Source organism: Erpetoichthys calabaricus, chromosome 17, assembly GCF_900747795.2.
Source record: "Erpetoichthys calabaricus chromosome 17, fErpCal1.3, whole genome shotgun sequence".
Lineage (NCBI taxonomy): Eukaryota > Metazoa > Chordata > Cladistia > Polypteriformes > Polypteridae > Erpetoichthys > Erpetoichthys calabaricus.
In genome coordinates this window covers 82,529,091-82,548,520 of record NC_041410.2, presented here as the reverse complement: position 1 = coordinate 82,548,520, position 19,430 = coordinate 82,529,091, and the positions used below count along the sequence as shown (strand labels likewise).

Genomic DNA, 19,430 nt, shown 5'->3' with positions numbered 1-19,430 from the left:
AAAGCTGTGTGAAAGTGCCATGAGAAACATGCAGGTTAATATTTATATATTAATATTACATACATATATATATATAAATAAATTATTCACTTAACACCAGTGTCATGTGTTTTGTCGTTTTAAAGCTAATTGATTATTATTGTTTTACATTTTTTTCCAAAAATGATATGCATTTTGTTTGTACTCAGAGAGTGCCCGTTTAGTGAAGCCGGTACAGTAACACTTATTGTGTGTGAGTTACGTGAGTCAGTAAAGGTGCCAGAGTGGTTCTTGAGAGCGATGCCATAGGGGAACTAACTTTCGGTCCCAAGAAGATCCATCCACATGAAGGTTTCAGAAAGAAAGTTTTATTTATTGTAGATCTGTAACAGACTCCATAGAGTAAATTACCATGAATAGATGGTAAAAGATTTGTGAAATAATGATGGCTTCATGATTTTAAAAGGACTCTTGCTGTATACAATAATGCAGGATAAGTCCTGTTTTTTTAATCTGTTAGTGTGCTGCTAGGCAGAGTACAATACATTAAAGATTTTGATTTTTTACAAATATATTAGGAAGTTATTTTTTTTTCAAAGCACAATGAATCGCCTTCATATGAAAAGAACCAATCCCAAAATGAAATGGTGATTTATCAAGTAATACTTCTACAATGAACTACAAGACAGTAAAGAAACACAATCTGCCATTAAAGAAGCATTACGAGTGTGTGTGGAGTTTGCATGTTCTCTCTGTGTCTTCAGTGGTTTCCTTTCACTTTCCAAAGATATACAGATTAGGAGAAACCAGGGAGACTTCCTTGTTACAGTCTCACCACCTGGAGGTGTTCTGGGGATAAAGGGGCAAGACATCTATGGGGGGCTAAAACCTGATGAGCTTGAAGTTGCCCCAAGGGCACCAATGGAGGGGCACCAAGCAGCAGTGCTTAGCAGACAGACCGACTACCTGCGCGGCTACTTTGACAGAAGCTCTACAGTATAAAGTATGCTGTTCACACTATTAAGAAAAAAACACACTGACATTACATTATATGCTGCATTATTCTTTATTGTCACACAGGATTCTAGCATTGCCTTCCCAAGTAGCACAAGAGCCAAGAAAATTCCTCAAACCAAGCAGGATCTAAAAACCCAGCCAAGTGAAGACGCTTCTCTTTCTATCTGCGTTGCAATTGTTTTAAAGGTCCAAGAAGTCACCCGCTGAGCCTCATCTTCTCTCTGATGATGGGGTTGAGGTCTCCATTGTGTTATTACTTGACTTCTGTCTTCACCTCTGTGCACAGTAGAGAAAGACAACGTTAGAGGAGCAGCCGAGAAGTCAAAGGGGTCTGAAGGTAAATAGAGGGGGGATTGACAGGGCCATACTGGATATTAAAATAAATATATTGCATTATTTATTTATTTATGTAATTAGTAACGTATACAGAGTGTTTTTTCTGTGAAACACAACACCAAATTATCATTGGCTGATTCACAATCTTTTTATTTATTTATATTTTATTTCTATGTAACCCAGTAACCTGCGAATATGCTTTATAAATACCATGCCTGTCTTTAAAAGATTACTTTTTCTACTTAGTTTGTTTCTTGCTTAGTTAACTTTTTATTATTTGCATTTCAGAATGTTATGCTATGCTGTGTTGATCATCTCTCATTGTTTAATTTGTTTGAATAAATTTTCTTTGTTAAGAAATGAAAGCCCTACGCCTCTCAATTGCATTACGCAGGTCTGAGAAAGCTGTAATTTACAAATGGAGGACAAAAACATGGTGCTACGTAACACCTAAAATAACAGAAACTCTACTCGCTTTAGACACTTTGTCAAGTTGGTGCTGCATATGCCGGTGTAACAACTGAGATCTTCTGAAATCGACCATCAGACTGCTGTGGAGCTTCACTTCCAGCACAGCCTCACGACTGTCAGCCTCCATAACTCTCACCCCATGTATGTCCAAGAAGTAATAGTCGGTATTATAATATATCATTTACAAACTTTCTTAATCAAATTTAAATTGAGCCATAGCTTGTCTCAGAAGTATGGGCAGAAGTTAGGAAGCAGCACTAACAATGTGCCAGTCCATTACTGAGCCCACTGCTGCACACACAAAGCCATTTTGGAAAAGCAAAGCAAATTAACATAAGTCGAGTATGTAGGGGAAAACCTACATGGAAACATGGAGATCATGCAAAGACCACATTGGCATGGACCACGTTATGGATTTAAACCCAACGTACTGGACCCATGAGGAAACACTGATATCCACTGTGTTTATTATTATCCATCCATCCATTATCCAACCTGCTATATCCTCATGGGGGTCTGCTGGAGCCAATCCCAGCCAACACAGGGTGCAATGCAGGAAACAAACTATGGGCAGGGCACAAGCCCACTGCAGGGCACACTTGGGACAATTTTGGATCGCCAATGCACCTAACCTGCATGTCTTTGGACTGTAGGAGGAAACCGGTGCACCCGGTGGAAACCCATGAAGACACGGGGAGAACATGGAAATTCCACGCAGGGAGGACCCGGGAAGCGAACCCAGGTGTCCTAACTGCAAGGCAGAAGCGCTACCACTGCGCATCTGTGCTGCACGTATCGTATATTATATTATATTATATTAATTATATTATATTATATTATATTATATTATATTATATTATATTATATTATATTATAGGGCGGCACGGTGGCGCAGTGGGTAGCGCTGCTGCCTCGCAGTTGGGAGATCTGGGGACCTGGGTTCGATTTCCGGGTCCTCCCTGCGTGGAGTTTGCATGTTCTCCCCGTGTCTGCGTGGGTTTCCTCCGGGCGCTCCAGTTTCCTCCCACAGTCCAAAGACATGCAGGTTAGGTGGACTGGCGATTCTAAATTGTCCCTAGTGTGTGCTTGGTGTGTGGGTGTGTTTGTGTGTGTCCTGCGGTGGGTTGGCACCCTGCCCAGGATTGTTCCCTGCCTTGTGCCCTGTGTTGGCTGGGATTGGCTCCAGCAGACCCCCGTGACCCTGTGTTCGGATTCAGCGGGTTGGAAAATGGATGGATGGATATTATATTATATTATATTATATTATATTATATTATATTATATTATATTAGTTCACATGAATAAAAGAAATTCAGTTAGATTGTAAGTGCATAGCATAGACCACTCTTTTACACATAGACAAACAACCACACATATATTTATATATATATATGATTTTATGTGTGTTATGTGTTTAATTTTAAGTAAATACAACTGTGGTGTTTAATTCATGAAGTTCAAAGGAGCAGTAAGCGTTTCTGTAATACAGCATTGATGTTACTACTTGAACTTGAAAGTGCTTGAATTTTTCGCTTTCTTTGAGTACATTTGAATTTTTTTCTTTCAATTGCAATATACATTGTAGGGTTGAAAACAAACATCTTACCTTTGGTTACCTCTGTGGTTTGTGTAACACTGCCACTGCTATGAATAAAAGGAAAAGATGCATAAGATTATTAATATTCAGTCAAAGGCTTTAGTTGTAGATATATATATATACTCTATTTCAGAATCAGATGTATTGGCCAGGTATGCACACATACAAGGACTCTAACTCCGGTTTTGGTGACAGAATCAACATGCACACAACAGTTAATCACACAACTCAGTTTAAATAAATAAATACATACATAAATAAATAAACACACATACCCTTGAATGCTATAATGCAGAAAGATAGAAGTAAAATTTGTTACAGTATATGCAATAGACAGGTATGGTACACACAGTGTATATCTATATATATAATTCACTAAGCCAGAAGACAAGTAGCCAACCATGGAAAGCATGCCAGAAGGGGCGTGGATTCACTAAGCCGCCAAGAAGTAAGACATCCATGGTGCACGCAGGAAGGAGCCACGCCCACCAACTCTAAGCCAATTGGATGCGACAACTCGCAGATCCACGCCCACCACACCAAGCGACGACACAGAAAAAACGGCGTCATTTATATTCGTCTGTCGTAGAGGCCACATGCACCTCCGAGCCACGTTGACTGTTCATAGAGGCATGTTTCTCGCGGCGGTGAATCGCCATATGCAGCGTGTAAAACGGTTTGCGAGGAGTATCCCATGGGATCCTTAAAACAATCCTTTACAACTGAGGTTAAAACACAATGATGTAAGCAATCTTTAAAAACCAATACGCCGTGCCTCTGTTTCATTAGCGTCGGCGGTCCTCCAATTGTAAGTCATGGACAATTGTATGTTTCCCTCTCAAAACACAATGAAGGAAGCAGTCTTTAAAAATCAATAAGCCCTGTGCCTCTGTTTCATTAGCGTCTCACCTGCTTCATCCAATGGTCTTAAAGTTGGTGGCCGGGGCTCCGTGAGTTGCTCTTGCGAGCGGGCACATGACCAGGGGGTGTGTAAGCTTAGAGAACGAGGGTGGAGGGGTGAGGACCAGGTAAGAAGAGGCATGTTTGTCGCGGAACTGAATCGCTGAATGACCGTTTGACGACGGTCGGCTGGCAAAAACTGGCCGACAAACGCATGTGCATTATACTTACTGAAAGCAGCGTTACGGATTTTGCAAATGTTCATTTTTTTCCCGCCTTTTAGACAACTGTGTCTTTCCGGAAGTGTTCAGCAATCAATATATTATTTTTGTGGCGTTTGCCTGCAGGACCACGTGCAGCGAGCGAGCGAGAGAGAGCGAGAGCGTGTGACACACATACAGGCACGCTCGCGCGCGCTGGACACATAGGAATAATAATACTTCGTTACATTGATATACCGATACTGATTCTCAGTATTCAAAGCGCTATCCACACAGGAAGGAACCGGGAAGCTAACACACAATCTTCCAGAGTCTCCTTACTGCAAACCAGCAACACTACTACAGCCCCACAAGGCAGTTAAAAAATACACCGGCTTGAATTTGTTTTCACTTCTGTGCATAGCATAGCATGGCATGTTACTTTTCTTGGTGGCTTATTACATTACGGATGTTTCACATTTACATTGTTTCCCCTGTGCTTAAAAGACATTTAAAAAGTGTTTCTCAACTACGCCATGGTCTTAAAGTTGGTGGGCGGGTCTCCGTGACTTGCTCTTGCGAGCGGGCACATGACCAGGGGGTGTGTAAGCTTAGAGAACGAAGGTGAACGGGGGAGGACCAGGTAAGAAGACGCATGTTTGTCTCGGAACTGAATCGCTGAATGACCGTGCGACGGCGGTCGGCTGGCAAAAACTGGCCGACAAATTAAACGCGTGTGCATTGTACTTACTGAAAGCACCGTTACGGATTTTGCAAATGTTCATTTTTTTCTCTCCTGTTAGACAACTGTCTCTTTCCGGAAGTGTTCAGCTATCAATATATTATTTTTGCAGTGTTTTCATACAAGACCACGTGCAGCGAGAGAGCGAGAGCGTGTGACACACACACACACACAGACAGAGAGACAGACAGACAGACAGACGCGCGCGAGAGATAGCGTGCTGGACACAGGAATAATAATACTTCGTTGCATTGATATAGCGGTGTTCTCAGTATTCAAAGCACTATCCACACAGGAAGGAACCGGGAAGCGAACACACAATCTTCCAGAGTCTCCTTACCGCAAAGCAGCAACACCACTACAGCCCCACAAGGCAGTTAAAAAATACACGGAGCTCGAATTTGTTTTCACTTTTGTAGATAGCATTGTTGCAATTTTACTTTTCTTGGTGGCTTATTACATTACGGATGTTTCACATGTTCATTGTTTCCCCTGTGCTTAAAAGACATTAAAAATCTGTTTCTCAACTGTGACTACAAGTACTGACAACTGTGTCGTTCAGGAAGTGGTCACCCATCAATACATAATTATGCGGCGTATGCTACGCCGCGGGTTGGCTAGTATAATATATTTTCATAAATGTAGACACACACACCTATGTTTACTGTATACAGATATACACATACATATATTGAGTGAGAGAGAGAATATTCATTCTACATTTTTCTCTGTACAAACATCATCTCCTTTTAGACGCCATGCCTAATCTAAAGATGACGTTTCTCATTCTAACCACCTGAAGGCTCGTTTAAGGTCCATTACACCCTGACCCTCTGTTTCTGCTCACTTTTAAGAGACAATAGCACAGCACTGAATTTATCCCCACCTCCCCAGCAATAATAGAGTTGGGGGAACCTCACTGATAAAATCATTTACAATAGAACCTTGATTTTACATCCATTATTTACCATTGTAACACATTTAACATTTTTTGATGCTGTTGTTAACCATAAAAAATGTATATTCTGAAAACGTGCGAGTCTTTTAACTGTTTGTTCTCACAGTAGTTAAGAGACTTTATCCTGATTTTTAACTCGTTTCTGTTTTTCGACCTGATTCAAATCTGTCTGTCCTGATTGTGCCCCACATGTCAGGTTGTTCCACAGCATCACATCATTTCACTGCATGCTGTGTGTGAAGAGAATAAAGAAACTAAAGATCAGAGTTGCTGGTTTCATGACATATTTCTCTTCTGGTTTCCTCTACATATCGACAAATGACCCAAAGGAGAGGATACAGGACTGGAGAGAGCCCTATGAATGATGTGGATGCCAAATAGTCAAATCAATGTAGTGTAAATATTTGATTCCATGGTCATACCTCTACAACAATTCACATTTTTGTCACATATGAATGAAAAAGATGAATGAAGCTGCAGTGTGAATTAAGCTTTCTTGGTTTCAAATGTCAAGGCAGTTCGTAACAATGGTGCATTTCTTTGTAAACAACACAGAAGCATTCATGGAAAGGAATCTCAATCAGAAACAACAAAAATGACAATAATCATTCAACTGTTAAAAAGTCCAAATCAGGACACTTCAGACTGAAAAATTAATAATCCTTAGAATAACTGCAGTGAAAATCTAGAGAAAGAAAAGAAAGAACAGAGTGAACCCATCCCTGTACTAATAGGCTACTAAGAAAATCTTGATAATTTCCTGCATTTCACACTTTTCCACTCTTTTTATCCTTTGGTCCCTATAAATGCTCCATTGGTGTTATCCTGCATTTCAAACTCATTTCCATATTTGCTAAAATCAGAAAACAATCACGCAGATGTTTACCATTTCTGAATGAAACCCGCACTACGCCTGACTAATTTGTTGCAGTTCAGTAGAAAACTGCTGTGACATTAACACATAACAATTAAACATTTTAATACCCATTGATATTATGTTCTTATTATTATTAAGGTACTGCAGATCCTTTTTCTACCTGAGTCTGGAGCTGTTAGGTTACTCGGCACATCGTTATAAATAAGCTTGTGGTCATTGTCAATGGGAGGAGGTGGTCAAGGAGGACAAGCAAAAGAAGCCTTTCAGTCAAATTTGACAGGATACTCGACTCACCCGACGTTCATTTAATAATTTGCTCCGTTTATGACACAGACAACATTTCTTCAATTTCCTGTTCCACTTATGCTGTAAGCACAAATGTTACCTTTGCTAGTTTGGGAATGGCCTGCTGTGCCAGTTGCTTGATTTGAGCAGCGCTAAGACATTTTCTTATCACGGTTACTCTCTTCATTCTCTACTCGCTAACTGAAGAAGATTTTCTCAAGTTTGCCTGTCTGTTGTCTGTTACGTCACTTGACACAATACATCAGTGGTTCAGCCTAGAAAAGCAAAAAGTATTTGCTTCTTTTTATAATTTCAATATATCCTTTGTAACTTTCTTTGTGGAGATTCAGATAGAAGGTCTGTTGGGCCTGGAAACCCCCCCACCTTGCGGTTGATGAGGTTCCCCACTATGCCCGAGTAAAAAGAGATGCACTTTCAGAGTTATCACACTGCTTTGATTCAGTGCATTGAATGGTCCACATAAACGTTTAAAGGATCAGTTCATTGGTGGAAAGTCAGGGTCGTCAGCTTTGGTATCAGAAATAAACATTTGTCTAAAGTTGAACCCCAAAAAAAACTCTGAAGTGAATGTGAGACTGGCGTATGCACAGCACTGTGGATTCTGTGTATAGGCACTTATTTAGTTATTTATTAGAATGGCTCTCTATATCACACTGTGAGCACTTGGCTTACTTAGTGGAATTCACTTGAAGATGAGAAATCACAAGTGGGCTGATGTTCAGAAGAGCAGTGAGTTTGTGGGATTATCTTCAGAATGCCATTCTTTTGCTAAAATAATGTAGCTCTATATTAAGATGACCAAGTGTTCCTCCCAAGTTCTGTCCAGTTTCACCCAACAGCAGTGCTGTCTTCTCTGTTCACTTGGAAGGTGAGAGGACAGAACAGAAACATACAAGTCCATTAAGGCTCATTGGGCTGGACAGGTGGGCAGGCTCTTTGGTGGATTGTGTGGAATGGAATTTAAAATCTATTGCTAGCTTCTGTATGAAAATCTGAATGTTTTCTGTGTGGCTAGGTATTATTATAACAGCGTGCTTACAGGAGTAGGGCTGCCAGCTGTGGAATGCAGCTCTTGGCTGCTTCCCGGCTTGTCTCAGCAGTGTCTGGTTATCGTCCAATTAAGATGCCAAACGTATGACAAGTTTTCTGATAAGCTTAATTAAAAATATAGAAAAGATTAGAATTTCTGCTTTCTGTTCAAATCAACAAATTGTGTAAGAGTGTTCTGTGACCTTTGGATGAAACTGAGCTTATTTTTATTACTGTTTCTTTTGAAGATCTCTATTATAAAAATACCGCTCACCCCCCATTTTGGGTCTTTGCAAGCTGACAGGCTTTGTAACAGACTTCTGCTCTCCAAGAAGAAAAAGAAATAAAAAGATTTCTGCTTATTTGAAAAGTGTTTGCCTGCTGTTGTCTCGACTTCGTCCACAATTGTCTTGGTTTTTTAGGTCCCTAATCGCTGACTGAGAGGCCACCTGTAATGCACACACTGGATAGAAGTTTGTCCTCTAATGGCTGTTTTGTAGGCATTGGGTAGTGCAGGTTCTTGTTTGTAAAGTGGGGTGTGTTGAGGGCCATGTGGACATTAGTTGGGACTTTGACATCTTTTTGAGTGGATCCTTGAGTGTAATGGGGACATTGTGTGAATATTAACCTTCTGGAGGGTGACATATGTTGCTGAAACTCTGCCTGTGTAATGAAATCATCAAGTGGACATTTAACACTCCATTGGATAAAGTGGGCTTTGAGGACATCAAATTGATGCTTAGCCATTGCTATGGTGTGGCATGTTTTAATGGAAATTTTGTCAACTGGTGTTTTTCTTTCTTTAATGAATTTTAAGCTGTTCTTACATGAGGTGAAATGATTGTGGACAGACACTTAGCTAATTCAAGGGTCTTTGTTTCCATGGGCTTCATCAGAATTGCTGATTTGGCAGCAGCAGGCTAAAGTCTGGTTGTCTCAACAAGTTCTTGTGTGTTGTGTAAAAGTGAATGGGTGATGTGTTCTGTGTGGGCATTGTGTGGAAGGTTAGCCATCTCAAGTGCATCATGGGCTTGTTGGGCAATAGATGAAAATTTAGACTTCTCAGGTGTCTTAGTGTCCTCAGAGCACATTGACTGGAGGTGTAAACAAATGTGGAAGCAGAAGAAGAAGACAACTTGTCTATTCTTCTGTAAAAATCTCTGCAAAGCCATGCCATCTAAAAGTTGTAAAATTATTGACAATTACAGAAAGAATATATTTTTAATATGCGTAATACCTTGCCATAACCATATTCAATACGGCATCAGGCTTTAAATTTCTGGATCTAAATTAAAGAAAAGAATTTCTATTTTATATATTATACTCTTTTTCAGTTTTCATAAAGGTGTAATTTTGAGAAGTGAATTCCTAAATGGTCTCTATGCCTTCCATCTCTAACAAAGTAAAAGAGAGCAGAGGAGAGCAGGAGACAGAAGAGAAGCTCACATGGCAGACGAGGCTCCGCCACCGCCCAGCTCCACTCCTTCCAGCAGCTGCCGGTACATGGCGATCTCCTTCTCCAGTTTCTCTTTGATGTTCAGAAGGTTCCTGTAGTCCTCAGACTGGGACGTTATGCTGTTCCGGATGCTCATCAACTCCCCCTCCATGGTGCCCACCAAGGCAGCACAACGGTGAAGTTCCATCTGATAGCGGCCATTCACTGCTGCCAGGTTATCCTCCAAGGCGCCTTTCTGGAAGGAAAATAGAATAATAAAAAAATGAAGCACTGTGTCCTGGAATGGGCTGGTGACTTCAGCAAAAGATGGAGGTGTTATGGGGGTCCACTAATACTTCATTTAAATTTGAAAGAGCCGAAGCTGCATGACATTCTTAATGATTAGATTGGATCACATTAGATTAGACAGAACTTTATTTGTCCAAAGGGGGAAATTTGTCTTTTGATGGCAATCAGAGTGAACAAATCTTATTAAAATATCATTATTGTATATTTGGCTGACACCTTACCCAAAAAATTGTATCTAAATATTTAATGGTTTTTCACATTTAAACATTAAATGACTTGCTCAGTGTGACACAGTGAGAAACTCTACCACCACCCAGCACCACAGCCCAGTCCGTATATCAGACTGGTGCAGTACACAATGCCCACCCTTTTTAACAGATGAGCTGCAACACCTCCGTCATCAGAGACATGCAGACACAATAAGTTACTCACAGAGACCAGCAAGGTGTCCATCTCTGTCTGTAGGCTCTGGTTCTGATGGCGAAGCTCCGTCACTTCTATCTTTGAGCTTTCACTGACATCTGTTTCCTGGATGGCTGCTGCTTGCTTAGTTTCCACCTGTGGATAAGAAACAGGACAGTACTGAGTGGGAGTGCAGGAGCTGGAGAGCACAGAGGGGTGGCGCCATTGAGTCATCAGTTGACATAACTGGAGTCCAACTTTGTGTATTTGTATATACCAGTAGGAGTATGGATGATGGATGTTTATACTGCGTGAATGTGTACTCTAGAAATGGGGGACACTAAATATGCGCCATTTTGTATAGCTATTTGCTTCTTATTTATATTTATGTGACAGTGAGATTTTCTTCCTGCATTTTTATTGTAGCAGGGATACCTGGCACTGCCTGAGGTAAAATTAAGTGCTGATACGGTCAGTAAATAAATTCCACAGGGGGAAACATTTTAGCTCTAAACCAACATTTCAATGATCAAACCCAATGCATGGAGCAACTTTCCCTACCCTTGCTAAGTTCCAAAAAATTCCTCCTGTAGCTACGTCCATTAAAAAGCTCAAGTGGGATCATTACATAAAAATCTCGAAGGGGAAAAAGCGTGAATCAGAAATACAAATGGAGAATATGAGCAAAATTTGGCAAAGATAAGTTTAACAATATAGATTTGTATAATGGAATAAAACACAAAGAGACCTTCAGTTTTGTACGTTTTTAGTAGATATTCCATCTTGCTTCATGTTTCCCTAAGTTTGTGAGGCTGTCTGCATCAGAGCATTGTGTGCACCTCAACATGGAGGCCCAGTTCTGTGACAGCAAGTCTCGTTATTTGTTCATTGGCGTAATTATGCTTAGCTCTTTGGGGGAGGCTGTTTGGCAATATAAGTTTTTTGTACATTTAAGTATAACACAATGGAGCAAGAAGAGAAAAGGATCAGGTGAGAAGAAAAGTTCAAATTCAAAATCTGGAGTTCAAATAGTCTTTTGTCAAATCCTTTTCAAGAACCAAAACACAAAAGTCAAGAAGAATCTGCAAATGAATTCACCTGAAAACCAAGAATTGAATACCCTCAATCTTGCATAAAGACAGGGTATCTGGCAATAGGATTTTATCTCAGTGCTAAAATGACATATTAAAAATAATAAAAAAATAATCATCATCATCATCATCATAATAAAATTGTCATTGAACAAGTACAATGAAATGTAATTATCGCATACCCCTTGGGGTCTGAGCACAGGGTCAGCTCTTGTACAGCACCCCTGGAGCAGTGGCAGGTTAAGGGCAAGTCTGTCAGATCCAGTAGCCTCAGCTATTTTGGATCTGCTCTGTACAACTGCAACTAGTGTATAACATCCTTTACTGGCCCCTGTGTTAAACTTGCCTATTTTTCCACATTAAGAAACATTGTTTTCTACATGTTATATTTATCATTGTATGTTATTTCAATCATAGAATTCATTTTGGCATTTTGTGGTGTTGCTGATGTGAAATTCGGGTTGTGCCCTGTGGGATGTTGCAGGTCATAGGGTATAGAGGTTTGCCCCTTTCACTTCCAGATTGTCAAACTTTTGCAGATAAGACAATGATACGATAACACTACTTACATGTTCAAAGAAAGTTCAGCTTGGCTAAAAGATTAACTTCTGTTTGTCAAATTCAAGTTTAATTCTCTCTTCACACTTGGTTTTGAGGTGTCCCAGTAACAAGCTTTTCCTTTGTCTATTCCCAGGACCTGTTTTCTTTGTTGTTCTGGCCTGCTTTTTCCAGGGGCCTAACAACTTTGTCACCATAATTTTAAATTAGAGGGTTGAGACAGTAACAGGATTGGTGGCTTATGAGTTTGTGGGATTCAGCACAAAATCAAATGTTTATTTCAGCAATAACCTTGTTTAAATAAATGAGAAAACTTCAATTTCACTTATATGGTAAGACCTAAAGCTCCTTCAAAGCAATAATGTCATGGCTTGTCACTCTGCTGAGGACAAAAATTCTCTGATAATTGAATTTTATGTACATGCTGAATTAAAAAAAAGATAATTAATATCTTTCAATAAGATCTCCAAACCTAGGTGGAGCAGCCACCCCAGAATGTACACTAGGACTGTGAGGACTTGTGTGCCACTTACCTGCTTGTTGAACCACATCTCAAGTTCCTTCTTGTTTCTACGAACGATTTCTTCATACTCTGCACGTAAGTCATCCAAAATCTGTTTCAGATCTGGGCTTTCAGTGGTGGTGACGTCCACACTCACGGTGCCGGACATCTCTTCTTTCAGAATACTCACACTCTAAAGAGCAGAGAAAAAGTGGGAAGCATTATGATGACATCCATGATGTCCACTACATAAACTTAGCAATGTGCCATCATCTAGTAGAACTAGCATTAACTTTTGAATATTTACATGCTGTTGTTGATTTCAGCAATAGCCTCGTTTAAATAAATAGGAGTACAATTTCAAAGGTGTGATTAATACCTTTGTGTGTGTGTCTCTCTTATTTATATGTGTGTGTGTTTTTGTGTGTGTATATACAGTACTATATGCACACAAACACATTTATAGTGAAAAGAAGGAGGCATTGCAGCGCCCCAGACACCAGTTCCAGGATCAAATAAGAAGTTTAATGCAATTTAAAATACCTTCAACAGGTTTCCTCTCTCACAATTGCAGTTAAACACAAGCACAATACAATTCTCTTCTCTCTTCTTCCTTCATTCACTCCTCCCAGGTAAGCATTGTCGTCCTTCACTCCCAACCCCAAGAGGATGAAGTATAGCAGCTTCCTTTATACCGGACCTGTTAGTACATCCATTGCTGTCACATTACATCCAGGAAGCACTTCTGGGTCAACAGAACCTCCCAGTGGCCCCTGAGGACCCCATACAGTGCTACCCACCAAATCTTCAACTCCCCTACAGCCCTGATGGTTTCCAAATGGGAAGCCTGGCAGATGGATGTTGGCACGCAATGAACTGGAGGAGCACATGACCCTAGGAAGCATACCTGTCCATGCTGTTTCGTCATTTCTTCAATCTCTTTTTTCAGGGCTTCCACTTCCTGATTGTTGCTGGTTTGGTGGGAATCGAATTCTTCCTTCAGACTCTTCAGATTGAGGATGTCAGCCTCCACTGTCTGGCGAATGATGTACTCGGTCTCATATCTGAGAAGAGCAAAGTGGTATTACCGTTGGATTGCTTTTAAGAATTGCTGTGACAAAATGAACTGAGCCATAAAGATTAATTAACAGGTTTCATATGAGGGACCATCCAAACATTTCTGCAGTTTTATATTTTCATTGGAAAAGGTGAAGAAGGAAGAGGAGAATTAATTGGGCATTAAAAAGTTGGTATGACTCTGGGAAAACAGCATCGCATACGAAGGTGACTATGTTGAAAGTGATGTCATTTGTTTTTGAAATTATTAACAAATACAATAAAAGAAAAGGAAAGCTTTTGACTGTCCCTCATAAAATATTCATTAAAATATGCAAATCAGAGTTTAATAAGATTATGTATTTAAATTCTGCATGTTAAAGGCTGAGCAGTATGGTAGTGCAGTAGTAAGCATTGCTACAACACAGATGTACTCTCCGGAGGGTCTGCTCACCATCTCTGTGTGGACCATCATGCACCATAAGTGTGTGTGTGTGTGTGTGTGGGGGGGGGGGGGGGGAATCTCTATCATCTCTGCTTTAACTCCCTCACCACACCAGCTTATACAAACTGGCCCTGTGTGAGTGATTTTTGTAGAAAGGTGGGCCCTGCAGTGTACTGAAGCTCCATCCAGGGCTCTATCCTGTTTAATACCTGATGCTCCAGGGGTGGACTGTGGACCCCTTTAACAATAAATCAATTAACTAAGTTTGAGGGTGTTACAGTATTTTATACCACAGTGTGAATTATTATAGCTACAGCTAAAAAATTAAAATACAAAACTTTGCTTGCAGGAGAAAATGCATGAAGTAAGTAAATGAACAATTTAAGAAGAATAAACCTTAGGGGTTCTTACTTTTTTCTGAAGTCATCAGCAGCCAGCTGAGCATTACCAATCTTCAGGGCCAGGCGAGAATTCTCAATGATGGCAGCCATTATCTGACAAGAGTAAAAATGGAAGCCGTCAATAGCAACACGAGAGGTGTTCAGGTCTGTTATAGCTGAAATTTTTTACTAACATTATTACTTATATTTGATAGTTGCAGATAAAAAAATATTATAAATCTTGTTCCCCCCCAAAAAGTTGGAAATTAAAGTGCACTTCTAACATGGTACATTTTAATGCTAAATACTCCTTTAGGATACTTACAATGTTAGGGTCACAAAATACTCCTGCTGCGATCATTTAACTGTTAATGTGCAGAATACAGCACCACCATTAAAGGTCAGGCATTCATTTACTGAACCTGTTTTTATTTACAGGATCGTAGAGAGCTAAAGCCTATCCCACCAGCAGCAGGTCCCATATAGGCAAGTCAAGACCACAGCAGAGAACATTCCCACCCACACTGGGCCAGTCTGGAGTTGTTCATTACCCACACGAACCAGCAGGGCTTTTAAATTGGAAAAGTCGGAAACCAGCAAGACGTCGCAATAGTAATAGAGTTCTGCTGCCGCTACCCCCCAATTATCATGACCCCTGTATCCTTAGGCACAAGATGATGTGCTTAACTCACAAACAGTATGTGTTGTTGTACAGGCTTCACTAAACTAAGCAATCTAAACTAGATAGATAGATAGATAGATAGATAGATAGATAGATAGATAGATAGATAGATAGATAGATAGATAGATAGATAGATAGATAGATAGATAAAGTGAAATACACTATATAATAGATAGATAGATAGATAGATAGATAGATAGATAGATAGATAGATAGATAGATAGATAGATTTTCCAGCGTTATTGAATACAATGTAAAAATTATAAAAATATTCGCCTTTAAAACAATAAAACACTTGAAATTGGTATAAAACCAATAAAATGAACTAAACGCCATTGATTGCGAAATGAAACCTGGTTGTCTCCTCCGTCCGAATGCTTTTTCAAATCCCTCGACTGCCTCAAACTGTCCTGCAAGCCAAAAGGCGTCTGCCTTTTAAATTTAACACTTTCGGTGTAAACACAAGAGAATTTTAACAGACACTGTTAATGACAACTTAAATAGATTTGATATATTAACAAATTTTTATTCAATGACACAATCAGTTTTTATACTGCAGCGCTCCTGCGTCCGCATCTGAAGAGCGCGTCCATTCAAATGTGCAAAGTCAATGACCCGTCATAAATATGTGAGAAAGGGCAAAAAAGTTTAAGTTACAACATCGATAATAATCCAGCAACTTCAACAAAAAAGTACAAAATTATTACTACTATTACTATTATAACAATAATGATATTATTATTATTATACTCGGATAAAATAGGGGACATAGATGTGGCAACGTAAAATTAAATAATCAACAAGACTACATGGCTGAGACGGTAAACTTTCAAAACATTTCTATATTTTTGCCAAGTATAACCATCTGTCAAAGGGGTTTACTTTGAATCGAGTTAAATCTCCTAAAATCTCTTGCACTGTTGATCCCCATTCTCAATGACCTTTTAAAAATAAAAGTGCCAACGTGGTTCTTCATGGCGATGTCATTGGGTAACCATTTCTGGTTCCCAAAAGAACCGCCCACATGAAGGTTCCAGAAAGAACCGTTCATTTATTCAAATCTGTGAAAAGACTCATAAAATAACCATGAAGAGATGATAGCAGATTTTTGAAATATCAAAAGCTTCCTGAGTTTAAAATGACTCTGCACGCAGTCTCACACAGGATAATACAAGTTCAGGTGGTCTTGATCTGCTAGTATCCTGCTAGTTCGCCGATTGTACATTAAAGATTTCTACATTGTCCACATATAAGGAACCTTTTCAAAGCCCAAACAACCAATTTTATATGCAAAGAACCCTTGAAAAGGTTCTTTCTCAAGCAGTGGATCTACGACAACCATAACCCAGTAATGTGTCATTGCAGACACAGCATTTTTAAAAGTGATACTCTTCAAATTCATTGTAGTTGCATTTTTACCATCGTGACCTTTTACTAGCACCGGTCTAGTACATTTAACCATTTTAATGGTTTTGTATGAATAAGGCACTGTATGTCTATGCAATTCTTTTAGCACACACTTGTTTTATCATTTTGTAATGTAAAAGAAAGTTAAATGACGATGCCGCCTACCTAAGTGCCGAATGACGTGATTTCCTGGTCGCCTCAGTCCACACTTTGATGAGTGGGTGGGCTTGACGTGATATTTGTGAGGGGCTTAACCTGATTAAGTGACTCCCTGGCTGATGGGCTTTCGTTCTCTGCAGTTTCGTCCATTTCCATGGATTACAGTAAAAATTGTCACAGTGGGGGTCATTTGCATTATTCAAATTTAAAGGAATATGGTGTTCGTAGGGTGTATTCGTTTGTATTCGCTCCGACAGTCCGCGAATACGTTAACGGTTTATTTTGCGGGTGTCTGATAACGAATCCTCCATTTATGTATGAGTTCAACTACTGCATGCCACAAATGACACTGTCAAGCTTGGCGTTTCTATCTATTGAAATTAAAGAGCCAAAATTATAAAAGATGTTTTGTCAACAAATTTAACCAAAAACAAACTCAGAACAAAAACCTATCCGAAGTGATTATCCAACGTGATTGCATGATGAGATTTCCTATATGACTTGCATTTATAAGAACATTTTCCAAGTTTTGATTGTGACATTCAAGTTCCCAGTTGTAAAAATTAACGTAAGAATATAAATTACAAGGTTTATCTAGATATTAGTGTGATATTAACAGTTAGATGTTTATACATAGTAAAAGAGTCGAAAACAACACATTGAACAGATATAATACAATTTGATGTATGCATTCTAACATTAATATTACCAAACAATTTAATGAAAATAGCATTTAAAACAATAAAACGTAAACTTTCTCTGAGCAGCGCCCTGTCCAGGGATTGTTCCTGCCTTGCGCCCTGTGCCAGCTGGGATCGGCACCTGTACCCCCACGACTCTGTTCTGGAATAAGCAGATTAGAAAATGACTGACTCACTTCGGCTGCAATCTCTATATATCCACACTTTGCACTAAACATATATTTAATTAAATAAATTAACAACCTACAAATTTTTTACCCAGTGTTTTCATTTCAATTTGCCAATTCATGATTCTGAAATAATGTCATCATCTTTCACAAAAAATTAAATATCTCACGTTGAAAAGCTTATTTTCATGAAACTCCACATTCAATTCAGTTCACCTGCATTTGATTAAACGTTTTTGAAGTTTTTTTTTCATTCTTTCCTTAATTTTATATATGACGGGGGTAGGAGGAGGATTCATATTTTTCCCACGTTCCCCCAATGCACTAGCTACGACATTGCGCCCCTATCAGCTTTGGTTCCTCTCACCCTTCTCTTATGAGAGCCCCCCAGTAAAGGCACAGGTGGGGGTGTTCTTATACTTCAATTATTTTTATAATCTTGAGCAGGTACAATATGGATGGATGTACTCTATGAGTTGATTTGTATTGATGTAAAAAATTAACGCCAACTGAGTATATTACGATTGTTTTATGCTGCTGATGAGATCTTAAAGAAAATATACAGAATATTAAATAAGAAGCATCTTCTTTAACGTTTCTATAGTTTCAAAGACATTTAAAATGTTCTATTGAACACAGTGAATCAGATATCTTTGGGATCATAAATTTAATCAGAATGCAGCCCTTACTGGATACTCTGCCAGTGATTATAACATCTTGTATGCTTACATCTCTTCTCCAGGGTTATGGTCACCAATTTCATTTAATTAATTTAACCGTCAGACTCAATTTACATAAAACCTGAGAAGGTCGCACCAGCCTGTATCTGCAGTGTGAGGTCTTTGATTCAAACATTCCACACAGTATGTATACCTGGTCACGAAGGGGCTTCAGCTGCTCCTGGTACAAGGTGAAATCCCTGCTCACCACTTTGCTTGTGCAGAAATCCTTGAGCTTGTTCTCCAGGTCCTTGTTGGTTGCTTCAAGGGTGCGCACCTTATCGAGATAGGTGGCCAGTCTGTCGTTCAGACTCTGCATCTGCTGCTTTTCATTTAACATAAACGGGACACCACTGATGCTGCTACTTGAGAAAAAACCTCCACTAGCACCACCACCCATACCATTACCACCAGTAAAACCTCCACCACCAGAACCATAACCTCCACCTCCACCACCTAAACCAAAACCACCACTTCCAATCCCACCATAACCTTGATAACCAAAACCTACACCACCACCTCCACCACCAGAAACATAACTACCAACTCCGCTACCATAACTTCCAGTTCCCATACCACTGGCAGCAGTTAAACCAACACCAATACCAAACTCGCCTCCACCATAACCTTGATAACCAAAACCTCCACCACCACCTCCACCACCAGAACCATAACTACAAACTCTGCTACCATACATTCCAGTTCCCAAACCACTGGCAGCAGTTAAACCAGCACCAATACCAAACTCGCCCCCACCATAACCTCCAGTAGCACCGCCACTAGACGTGCCTCTTTGCACTCTTAAACCAGACATTCTCACCCCCCCCCCCCCCCCCCCCGCCTCTGACGATATAGGAGGAAACGCTGGAGGATTGTCGTTCTTTTAGTGCCGTGTCTGAGATGAGGACTAGTTCAGACCTGGAGAAACAACCGACACAAGTCTATCAGTCAGCAATCGGCAGTGTGAACTCCAGGGATGCCAGGGCGCTATATATACAACTGACT

The 19,430-nt window shown here is 39.8% G+C and overlaps 1 protein-coding gene across 2 annotated transcripts; it reads right to left on the bottom strand.

Annotated features, from left to right (window-relative positions):
• Positions 1 to 1,026: 1,026 nt before the first annotated feature.
• LOC114642368 (keratin, type 1 cytoskeletal 11-like) lies at positions 1,027 to 18,845 on the bottom strand. Of its 2 annotated transcripts, none has more exons than XM_028791289.2 (8): positions 18,580 to 18,845; positions 14,622 to 14,704; positions 13,617 to 13,773; positions 12,741 to 12,902; positions 10,589 to 10,714; positions 9,859 to 10,103; positions 3,410 to 3,447; positions 1,027 to 1,272 (listed from the first exon to the last, which is right to left on the bottom strand). In XM_028791289.2, the coding sequence occupies exons 1-8, from the start codon at positions 18,823 to 18,825 to the stop codon at positions 1,250 to 1,252; spliced, it is 1,080 nt and encodes a 359-aa protein (XP_028647122.1). In that variant the 5' UTR covers positions 18,826 to 18,845; the 3' UTR covers positions 1,027 to 1,249. The 2 variants fall into 2 exon arrangements, with proteins under 2 accessions (XP_028647122.1, XP_051776864.1); XM_051920904.1 differs by having other exon boundaries at positions 3,410 to 3,444.
• Positions 18,846 to 19,430: the final 585 nt, after the last annotated feature.